This window comes from Moschus berezovskii, chromosome 17 (genome assembly GCF_049115385.1).
Source record: "Moschus berezovskii isolate FMDL1 chromosome 17, NW_MosBer_1.0, whole genome shotgun sequence".
Taxonomy (NCBI): Eukaryota; Metazoa; Chordata; class Mammalia; order Artiodactyla; family Moschidae; genus Moschus; species Moschus berezovskii.
In genome coordinates this window covers 19803140-19815367 of record NC_142476.1, presented here as the reverse complement: position 1 = coordinate 19815367, position 12228 = coordinate 19803140, and the positions used below count along the sequence as shown (strand labels likewise).

General features: G+C 42.9%; 1 protein-coding gene across 1 annotated transcript in view; it reads left to right on the top strand.

Moving 5' to 3' along the window:
* The window catches only part of KCNH1 (potassium voltage-gated channel subfamily H member 1), a 424393-nt gene that overhangs the window by 57048 nt on the left and 355117 nt on the right, over nucleotides 1-12228 (top strand). The window contains exon 5 of the mRNA XM_088845243.1: nucleotides 4241-4359. Coding sequence (XP_088701369.1) covers nucleotides 4241-4359 — 119 coding nt within the window. The remainder of the gene's footprint in view (nucleotides 1-4240; nucleotides 4360-12228) is intronic.

Below are 12228 nucleotides of genomic sequence, written 5' to 3'. Positions count from 1 at the left end.
TGATCTTCCCATGACACCCCCAGCCCTACCTGCCATGTGGTGACCTTTAAGACAGAACTAGAAGAATCCGGAGCTGGGGATTTCTTCATCTGAGCTCAGTTCCTTGTTGAACTCCCAAATGGGCTATAATTGGAAGGGTGGATGCAGAAATACCTCCTAAAACCGAACAGAGTGTGTGAAATGGGTTACTTTTCCTTTGGAACTTTATATCTACTGAAAACCCAGACCGAAGTAGGACAATGGGGGAAAACAATTTGTTCTTCATCCACGTTTATTCAGCATACACACTTACTGGGTGTCTTTGGGGATGTTTAGCTTTATGATCGACACTGACCCTAAGGACATGTAAGACAGAGACCCTGCTCCTTATAGTCTATTTGGGAGATGGGCAGACAGGTAAGCAAATAAGAACAATGAAGCCTAACCAATAATCTAATGGGAGTCTGCCTAAGGCAAATAGGGGTACATAGGTGGGAGCCGGCGATTCGGCTTGGGGTAGGTAGTATCAGGGAAAGGCTTCCTTGAAGGCAGAGGGTCTCCCAGCTGCCTTATTTTCCTTGTGGAAGTGACCACGTGGCTTCCCTTAACAAGATCATCTTAAGCTCGATTCTCATTGAGTTATTGTCTCTCAAGTTGGCTCCTCAGACAATAGGAAATTGACTTTTTCCAGCAGTGTTTTTCCTGATGCTCTGCTGTAAGGGACACAGTCAGTCCAAACTGTACATTTATCTTCTACCAAACCCATTTGCTTCTCTTCTGTGTTTTCTTAAAATTTTTATTGATGTATAATTACAGTAGTATGTAAGTTTCAGGTGTACGGCAAAGTGCTGCAGATATATTAATATATGTGTGTATATACATACATACTCTTTTTCAGATACTTTTCCATTATAGGTTATTACCAGTGAGTCTGTTTCCCTGTGCTGTCCAGGAAATCCTTGTTGTTTATCTGTTTTGTGTATAAGGATGTGTGTCTGTTGATCCCATACTCCTAATTCCTCCCCGCTGTCCCCTTTGGCAACCATGAATTTGTTTTCTGTGTCTGTGAGTCTGTTTCTGTTTTGTAAATAAGTTCACTTGTATCATTATATTTTTTTAGATTCCACACATAAGTGATGTCCCATACTGGCTGTCTCAGTCCAACTTACTTTCTCCCGTGTTTGCGATCTTATTGCATGGCTGTCACCCCCGTCACCCTAAGCGGGGACCCAGAGGCCACTTGGATCGCCTCCTCTCTCCTTCGGCAGTCCTCGATTCTACCTCCGAAGCTCTTCTCTAATCTCCGCTTGTCTTCTGGCTCAGGCCACAGCACTGGTCTTGCCTGGGATTCTGACTGGTCTTCTGTCTGTTAACCACTCCCACACTGCCATTCTCTCCTAAAATGCCCCCACCATGTTTAAGCTCCTTTACTGGATTCCCTTTGGATTTCAGGTTGAAGTTCAAGTTTGTTAACTTGCCATCTAGGTTCTTACACCTAAGAGTCTGACCCTTGACGACCTCTTTAGCATCACTTCGGGCCGCTGCCTGCATTCTCCTCCCCTCTGCATGCCATGCACCATTCATCTAGCTATTTAGGTCTTCCTTGTCACTGACATGTTACCCTGCTTTATGATTTTTCTGCCTTCTTGGCTGCTGTTCCTTCTGTGTTGGATTGTCTGTCTTTTCTTTCCTGAGTTCAGCTGGCTCCTACTCATCTTTGCAAAGTTTGCTCTAGTATCACTTCCTGTGAGAAGCCCTCCCTGATAGCCCAGCCTGGATTTGTTATGCCTTCTCTGGACAGTTTTGGCCATAGCATCCTGTACTCATGTGTTATAGAATTTAGCTCACTATATCATGGTTTTTAATTTACTTATCTGTCTTCTGTACTAGAATACAAGCCCTTTGAGGCCAGAATCTGTACCTTACTCATCTTAGCATCCCTGGTACTTGATACTTTGATGGTACATGGTCGTTATGTTTGGAATTAATATGTGAATGAACAATGTTCTTCCATCTGGCTCAGCATGATTCCTATTATGAAGTTTTTAGAGCCCAGAAAAAATAACATGGGGGTGGAACTTGGGAAAGGACTTATTGCCTCCCTTCAGGAGAGGCAGAGTCTGCCCATCCTGGTAGAGATGCGATGGAGCGTTTCATGCTGCCTGTCCATTTCCCCATCCAACACCCACTCACCTTCCTGTGCCCTTCACAGTCAGTCGAGAGCAGAGAATCAGGGCTAGAGTGAGGGACTAGCCTGAGCCTGGGGAAATGCCCAAAAGTCCAGGAATCTTTTTTTTAATGTTTTGTGCCATGCCATTGGATGGACCAGGATTCCAAGCCCTGCCAAGTCCCTCTTGTCATTGGTCCCAGAGTGTAGTTCATGGTGGAGGGGCAGTGGTGGTAGATGGGTAGGACTGAATGGGGGGTATGCAGAGCCCTTGCTGATGTTTACGTGCACAACTGTTTTCTCCCCACCTGGAAAATGTACTTTCTTCTCCTCTTAAAGAGCTTTGCAGAATTCATTTCCAGCTTTGCTTTCAGCTGAAGGCGAGCCTCTCTGAAAGAGACTTTAAAATATTCTAGCCCATGGTTCACACAAGCAAATTCCAATGAGCCCTTTTTTAAATGGCCTATTTGGGGGAAGAAGTCAAAGACCCCTGGAGAGTCTGGGCTGTCCCCTCCTGTCAACACCAGTAGGACTCCCCGCAGCCCAACCACCGTGAGCCTCTTTTCACACTGACCCCAGCAAGTCCCATTACTCTGCTTAATGGCATTGGGATGGTTGAAAATGCCACTAGCTTTTATTATAGCCCAGAACTTCTGAAAGAGATAAAAAGACCTGATTTGCTATTCTTGCTATATTGACAAAAATTTGTACAGATTATGATCCTTAAAGGTTGTGCAGAAAAAAAGAGCCATCATTCTGCTTGATTCCATTGTCCTCTGGATTCTCAGTCTGTCTTGGAAAGGTGCTCCAGGGTAAAATTTGGTAAATGAGATTTCTGCTGCTAGGCACTGACTACTTCTAAACTCTAAAGGATAAAATATAATATTGCCAATCTTGCTTTTAGCTGTCATGTAGAAATGATTGCATGCTCTGTTTATTTAATGTACACTCCCATCCAGATCTTTGGTGCTTCCTAGCCCAAGCTTGGTTTAGAGAACCCCTACAGACTTTCAGGGGTCTCATGAGACAATTGCCATGGTCATAAGCTTGATGCAGAAGGCTTGTTGGATGTTGGAATGGACAGTTGTCTCTGGGGACCTTTAAAACATCCCTCATGCGTCTTAAATTCTTAGTAAAGATCACTTGTTCATTTTAGATTTTGGAATATGGAGTGGGAGGATTAGAAAAAGACCAATGTTTTACTTCCCCTGGAGGAACTGGTCCAAAGGGCCAAGGAGGCCTCAAGACAGTGCTTGTTTTAGCCCACTGCTACTCGGAGCCTGCTAAACTTAATTTGCTTTACCAGGAAAATGCATCCTGCACTTAAAGCATGCAGGTAGAGTACTTTAAGTTCCACTTTACAGATGAGATAACTGAGGCCCAGGTGACTTAATCAATTTGTTGGTGGTCACAAGCAAGCAGATATGGGACTTATATCCGTATTTCTTTACTCCAATGCAGTGCTAGGCTCATTGAGTTTCTAGTTTTAAGGGGACCTACATGCCATCAACTATCCTTCCCTCATCCCAGAGCAGACTAAAATCAACCAGTATCATTTCCCCACCTCTCCAGGGGTTAAATTCATTTTTTATTCCTCTGACTTTGGAGAATGTAGTACATGGAATGACCATTTGACTAGCTTGTCTAGTTATTTAAAACCTAGAACCAGCTTGGTCTCTGCTCGGATCAGACGACATGGGTCTTGCGAACAGCCTAAGCCATACATACAGAGAAACATTGCCTGGTATTATCTGGCAGAAAAGCCTTGGGCCAGAGTGGAGTGATCTGGGTTCTAGACACTCTGTGCCTCGGTTCCCCTATTTGTAAAACAATGCTACTATTAAAACCTGCCTTCCCTACACCACAGAGCTATGATTAGGATCAAGTGAAAGTACAAAGGAAAAGTCCATCGCTGCCCGGATTTCAGCATGTCCAGGGACTTCTCTGAGCAGTGAGTTTTGCTGGCGAGTGACTCATGGATGTGCTGGAGGACAGGGGGTCAGGTGGGGGTCTGCTTCTGACAGCGTAACTCATGGTGTGAGTGTCCAGGTGCCTTCAGGTGAACCTGTCTCTCCTATCTTCCGCATGCTCCAGGCTGGGGGAAGTTCGCTCGGCTGACCAGAGCACTGACGAGCAGCAGGGGTGTCCTGCAGCAGCTGGCTCCCAGTGTGCAGAAAGGCGAGAACGTCCACAAGCACTCCCGTCTGGCCGAGGTAAGGGCAAGGGCTTAGTTCAGCTTAACCCTCTCCTCGCTTCATGGGGTTCCTGGGCTGAGAAAATGGTCCACAGGGAGGGTGCTGGCTTGGAAGAGACCTTCAGGACTCCGGACTCTTGTCTTGGCTGAACTGCATACCACCCTGTGTGACTCTGGGTAAGTGAGCTAACTCTTGTGAGCTTTGTACTTTTCCATATGTAAAAGGAAACTGCAAATTCCATTTGAAATTGCTTGAGATAAAATGTGTCAGTTGACTCTCGGGAAGGAGATAGTAGTGCCATATATATGAAGGGGCTTTACTTATAAACCTTCGCTGTTTGGGCAGTGCACACTATTATAGGAAAAGAAGAGACAGGAAACAGAAAGAAAATAAAAATCACCTAGAATCCCACTAACCAGGTAACATTGTTACAATTTTTATGGGCTTGCCTTAACTCTTCTTTGTATTTAAGGAATATTCTATTTCCTCAAGCCTAAGCAATGTATTTTTTCACTCCAATGGAGTGGAGGTGTATCTAAGAATCAATATGTGCATTTAAGGTGGCTTATATTGCCTTTTCTTCATTTTATATAATTATCAACATGTGAAAAAAAAAATGAAAGCGTTAGTGGCTCAGTCATGTCTGATTCTTTGTGACCCCATGAACTGTAGCCCACCAGGCTCCTCTGTCCATGGAATTCTCCAGGCAAGGATACTGGAGTGGGTAGCCATTTCTTTCTCAAGGGAATCTTCCTGATCCAGGGATCAAACCTGAGTCTCCTGCATTGCAGTCAGATTCTTTTACCATCTGAGCCACCAGGGAAGCCCGATTATGAAAGTTTGCCTGGATAATAAATATCCTGAATATTTTTGTTGTTTCTGTAACCTTTGTAGTAAGGAAAACCCATGGTGGCGGTGGTCCTCCTTTTGCTGGGACAGCTGAGCGTCTGGGAAGCCTGGATGAGATGTTTGATCAGGCTTAATGCACCCCCATGATGACTGTCAGTCTTTGGTGGTTTTGCATGCAAACCACTCTCATCTCCCTTTGGTGGTGCCTGGTATTTTTCCCAACTAGACCAGGTGAGGTCTAGTTAATTAGTAAGACCAGTTAAGAGCCTTACACCTATACAGCACATTTCCATCACACCCAAAGATGACATACCTTAGCTGTCTCTCTCCCTGGCGGCGGCCCATCAGTTCTTAATCTGTGCGCAGAAGGCAGGGTGCTTCCTGACTTGCCTCTTGGATTCCGTACCCCTGAGGGAGATGCTCCCAGCATGCTGCAGCTGACAGTGGGTGCTCTGCACATGTGCACCGGATGTCTAATGGGTTGACTACAGAAGAGGTCCCTGTACGTATAGCAGCCAAAAGCTTCTGCCCATCGTGGGAATGGGGACATTCATTTGTGTCATGTTAGAGAAGAATTGATGCTTTTGAACTGTGGTGCTGGAGAAGACTGTTGAGAGTCCCTTGGACTGCAAGGAGATCCAACCAGTCCATTCTAAAGGAGATCAATCCTGGGTGTTCATTGGAAGGACTGATGCTAAAGCTGAAACTCCAATTCTTTGGCCACCTCATGCGACGAGTTGACTCACTGGAAAAGACTCTGATGCTGGGAAAGGTTGGGGGCGGGAGGAGAAGGGGACGACAGAGAATGAGATGGCTGGATGGCATCACCGACTCTGTGGACATGAGTTTGAGTGAACTCCGGGAGTTGGTGATGGACAGGGAGGCCTGGCGTGCTGTGATTCATGGGGTTGCAAAGAGTCGGACACGATTGAGCGACTAAACTGAACTGAGAGCAGGTGAGACCTTGGATGACGGTAGCGTCATTTTTATCATGACGTGGACTCACCTTATGATACAGAAAAGACCTTTCAGCTCACAGCCTGCACTCTGTCTGTCCCGGATGCTGCTTTTGCTTAGTTAAGTCCCCTCCTCTCGTGCTGCTTTCCCCGGGCTCACTCCCATCCAGCCACGTTCCTGCTGTTCCTCTTACAGCTCAGGCTTGCTCTGCCTGTAGATGTCTGTGTGCAGCTCCTTCACTGACGGCAAGTCTCTGCTCGAATGTCATTTTCTTTTTGTGGCTATCTGTGTCAGTGAGAGTTACAAGAGCTAGTAGGATATTTCTATCTGAAGAGATTGATTGCAAGGAGTTGGTTTATGTGGACGTGGGGGCTGGCTGGACAGGTACAGAATTCACAGGGCAGGTTGGCCAGCTGAAAACTCTTGTGAGGAGCAGATGCTGAGGTCCACGGATGGAATTTCTTCTTTCTCAGGGAAACCTCAGCTCCGCTCTTAAGGCCTTTCAACTGATTCGATGAGGACCACCTGGACTATAGAGTGTAATCTCCTTTCCTAACAGTCAGCTGATTGTCGGTGTCAATCGCATGTACAGAATATCTTCACAGAAGCACTTAGTGTTTGATTGAACGACTGGGTATCATCGCCTATCCAAGCTGGCACATGAAACCAACCATTATGGTTTATCCCATGTCAGTTTGGCACCTGTGTACATTTCCTTAAACCATGTTTAATCTACAAATAAAGACAAAAGTTGAGCACCAAAGAATTGATGCTTTTGAACTGTGGTGTTGGAGAAGACTCTTGAGAGTCGCTTGGACAGCAAGGAGATCCAACCAGTCCATCCTAAAGGAGATCAGTCCTGAATATTCATGGGATAGACTGATGCTGAAGCTAAAACTCCAATACTTTGGCCACCTGATACGAAGAGCTGACTCCTTGGAAAAGACCCTGATGCTGGGAAAGACTGAAGGCGGGAGGAGAAGGGGACGACAGAGGATGAGATGGTTGGATGGCATCACTGACGCGATGGACATGAGTTTGAGTGAGCTCTGGGAGTTGGTGACGGACAGGGAGGCCTGGCGCGCTGCAGTCCATGGGGCCACAAAGAGTCGGACACGACTGAGCGACTGAACTGATTGAAAGACAATAGCAAAGTCACCCTTCCACCTCATATGACCCTCTGCTCTTTTTTAATTAAACTTCTAATTTTGTATTGGACTATAGCTGACTGACAGTGTTGTGATATTAATAGTTTCAGGTGGACAGCAAAGGGGCTCAGCCATACATGTACCTGTATCCATTCTCTTGCATATAATCAAAACATACCAACCCTCCCCCAGAGGAGGATGCAAAGTCCTTGGATGAGATCCACGCTTCTCCTTGACATCCTGTAACTTAAGCAGTGTGATATAAACTTAACTCCTATCAGTACATCTTGTGTTAGATGATAAAGGAATAAGAGGGAAGAAAATGAAAGTAATAAATAAAATAAATTGCCTATATATATATACACACACACACGCAAACATTCAAAACAAAATAAATACTCATAACTCTTAATCATCTCCTTAATCTGCTCTGTTATTCTCCACTTAACATCTCCCAGTTTACTCTGAAATTGAAATTGCTAGTCACTCAGTTGTGTCTGACTCTTTGTAAACCCATGGATTGTAACCTGCCCGGCTCCTCTATACATGGGATTTCCCAGGCAAGAGTACTGGAATGGGTTGCCATTCCCTTCTCTAGGGGATCTTCCCAACCCAGGGATCGAACTCAGGTCTCCTGCATTTCAGGCAAATTCTTTACCCTGTGAGCTACTAGGGAAGCTACACAGTTGACTTATTTATTGTACTTACTGTTCACTGATAAGTCCCAAGCATTTAAAACAGTGTTTGGCACATAGTAGATGCTCATAAGTGTTTCTTTTTTTTTTTTCTTAATTGATCAAATGGATAAAAGAAAGGAAATGATGTTGGTGTTTTTGTCTACCTGTCTGGAATGAGTAAGTGCTGATTGACTGGCAATATGAGGCAAACATCTGGGTCCTCTCCCAGGGGCTAGTAAATTTTAATTAGCCTGGCTAGAGGCTTATGGATTTTATTGATCTTTTCAAAGAAACAACTTTTGGTTTTGTGGATTTTCTCTAATGGTTTCCTGTTTTAAATTTCACTGATTTCTGCTCTGATTTCTTTTTTTCTCCCTTCTGTTTAGTTTGGATTGAATTTACTCTTCTTTTTCTAGCTTCCTAAGATGGAAGCTCAGTTTATTGATTTTTGATCTTTCTTCTTTACTAATATATCAGTCCTATAAATTTCCTTTTAAACACTGCTTTCACTGCATCCCACAAATTTTGATAGGTTGTGTTTCATTTTCAGTTTGTTCAAAATATTTAAAACTTTCTGTTGAGATTTTTTTCTTTGATCCCATGTGTTATTTAGAAGTGTTGTTTAATCTTTAACTATTTGGCGATTTTCCAACTGTCTTTCTGCTACTGATTCCTGGTTTAATTCCATTGTGATCTGAGGGCAGACATTGTTTGATTTCTATTCTTTTAAATTGGTTGTGTTTTATGGCCCAGTGTGTGGTCTGTCTTGGCGAATGTTGCATGTGGGCTTGAGAAAAATTTATATTCAGCTACTATTAGAGGAAGTAGTCTATAGACGTCCTTTTTATCCACTTGATTGATGGTGGTGTTGAGTTCAGCAATGCCCTTACTGATTTTTGCCTGCTGGATCTGCACACTTCCGTTACTGCTGCTGCTAAGTCGCTTCAGTCGTGTCTGACTCTGTGTGACACCATAGATGGAAGCCCACCAGGCTCCCCCATCCCTGGGATTCTCCAGGCAAGAACACTGGAGTGGGTTGCCATTTCCTTCTCCAATGTGTGAAAGTGAAAAGTGAAAATGAAGTCGCTCAGTCATGTCCAACTCTGTGCGACCCCATGGACTGCAGCCCACCAGGATCCTCTGTCCGTGGGATTCTCCAGGCAAGAACACTGGAGTGGGCTGCCATCGCCTTCTCCCACACTTCCGTTAGGGGGCTGTTAAAGTCTCTAACTATCACAGTGGATTCATCTATTTCTCCTTACAGTTCCTTTAGTTTTTGCCTCATGTATTCAATTCTATCAGTTTTGTCTCAGGTATTTGATGTTTTGATGCTCTGTCGCTTGGTGCCTATGTGTTAAGGATTGTTATGTCTTCTTGAATGCCAACTCCTTTATCATTATATAATGCCATTCTTTTTTAAATTTATTTTTAATTGGAGGATAACTGCTTTACAATATTGTGTTGGTTTCTGCCGTACAGCAGCATGAATCAGCCATAAATACACATACAGCCCCTCCCCGTTGAGCCTTCCTCCCCTCCCCCATCCCATCTCTGGCTGGGCTTCCCATGTTAGACAGCAGCTTCCCACCAGCTATCCATTTCACACAGGATCACCCAATCAAAAGATGGGCAAAAGACCTAAATAGATATTTCTCCAAAGAAGACATACAGATGGCCAATAAATACATGAAAAGATGTTCAACATCGCTCATTATTAGAGAAATGCAAATCAAAATTATAATGAGGTATTACCTCACGCCAATGAGAATGGCCAACATCAAAAAATCTACAAATGATAAATGCTGGAGAGGATGTGGAGAAGAGAGAATCCTCTGCACTGTTGGTGGGAATGTAAGTTGATACAGCCACTGTGGAGAACGGTGTGGAGGTTCCTTAAAAAACTGGGAATAATACTACCATATGGCCCAGCAGTCCCACTACTGCATATATACCCTGAGAAAATCATCTCTGAAAAAGACACATGTGTTATAATACCATTCTTCATCCCTGATAACTTTTCTTGCTGTAAAGTGTCTGGTCTGTCAGAAATGAATATTGCAACTCCCACTTTGTTTTGCTTGGCATTAGTATGGTAAATCTTTCTTTGTCCTTTTGTTTTAATCTACTTGTGTCTTTGTATTTAAAGTGGGTTTCTTATTGACAGCATATAATTGGGTCTTATTTCTTGATCCACTCTGATAATCCCTGTATTAATTGGCCTATTTAAATCACTGACATTTAAAGTGATTATTGTCGGTTAATCACTTTAAAGTCGGATTACTATCTACAGAACTTGTTGATGGTTTTTATTTGTTATCCTTGGTTCTGTGTTCCTATTTTGTCTTCCGCTTTCTTTGCCTTTTACAGTTTTAACTGAGCATGTTATATGATTCTATTTTTTTCTCTTTCCTTAGGATATCAATTATACTTCCTTTTTTACTTTGTTTTTAGTGGTTGCCCTAGAGTTTGCAGTACACATTTACAAGTAATCCAAGTCCACTTTCAAATACAGTCATCCCAAGGTATCCACAAGGGATTTTTTTCTAGGACCCCACACAAATACCAAAATCCATGGATGCTCAAGTCTTTTATATAAAATGGCATGTGCTTGTGTATAACCTAAGGATATCCTCTTATATACTTAAAATCATCTCTAGATTACTTATAATACCTAGTACAATGTAAATGCTCTGTAAATAGTTGTAAATATAACGTAACTGCTGTGAAGATAGTTGCTGGTGGAGCAGCAAATTCAAGTTTTTCTTTTTGGCACTTTCTGGACTTCTTTTTCTGAATATTTTGATCTGCACTTGGTTGAGTCCACAGGCGTGAAAACCATGGATTTAGAGGGACCACTGTAAACTGTGGGTTGGGAAAATCCTTTGGAGGAAGAAATGGCAACCCACAGTATTCTTGCCTGGGAAATCCCATGGACAGAGGAGTCTGGCAGGCTGCAGTGCGTGGGGTCGCAAAGAGTTGGACATGACTGAAGCGACTGAGCGTGCACACCCTGTAATATACTGCTTCATGAACAGTGCAAGTACTTTGTAAATAAATACCCCTTTAATTGTTCTGTCGTGTCCCTTGTATTATTCTTGTGATTCACTTATTCGTAAGTGTACATAAGCATTTATGTACACACACACCCATTACCATACATTGCTGCTGTTACTTTGAACAAGCTGTTACCTGTCAGATCAATTAAGAATAAGAAAAGTTTTCTTTTACCTTCCCTTATTCCTTCTGCAGTGTACAGCATTCTTTTTAATTAAGTAGATCAAACTTTATGATTGATATTACTTTCTTTCTCTCTGAATATCTTCTTTATACACTTCTTGCAAAGCATTTCTGCTGGCAAGAAATTCCCTCAATTTTTATCTGAGAAAGTCTATTTATCCTTTCAGTTTTGAAAGATAATATTCCACGGTATAGAGTTCTAGTTTGGTGTTTGCTCTTTCAACACTTTAAATATTTCACTCTACTGTCTTCTTGCTTGTGTGGTCTCTGAGTGGAATTATGGTGTAATTCTTATCTTTCCTCCTAATAGGTTATGATTTCCCCTCACCCCCACCCCCTACACACCACCCCCTACCCCCCTGGATTCTTTCAGGAACTTTTGTTTGATTTTCTGCAGTTTGAATATGCGATGCCTAAGTGGGTTTTTTTTTTTTCAGTTTCTTTTCATTATCTTGCTTTGTGTTTACTGAGTCTCTACTCTCTGTGGTTTGGTGTCTGACTTGAATTTGGGGGAAATTATCTGTCATTATTGCTTCAAATATTTCTTCCATTTCTTTCCCTTCTTTTCCTTCTGTTATTCCCATTTCATATTTGTTACACCTTTTGTAGTTGTCGCACAGTCCTTGGACATCCTGTTTTACTTTAATTTTTGGTGCTTTTCTCTTTGCTTTTCAGTTTTGAAGATTTCTGTTGACATGTTCCCAAGCTCAGGAATGCTTTCCTCTGCCGTGTCCTGTCCACTATGGAGCCCATCAAAGGCATTCTTTATTTCAGTTCCAGTATTTTTGATCTCTAGCATTTCTTTTTGGTGCTTTCTAAGAATTTCTGTCTCTGCTTACATTTCCTGTCTGTTCTTGCATGCTGTCTATTTTATCCATTAGACCCCTTAGCATAGGAATCATATTTTTAAAAATTTGTGGTCTGATAATTCAAGCATCCCTGCCATATCTGGGGCTGTCGCTGTCTCTGTGTTTTTTGGCTTTCAGTATGTCTTGCTACTTTTTGTTAAAATCTAGACA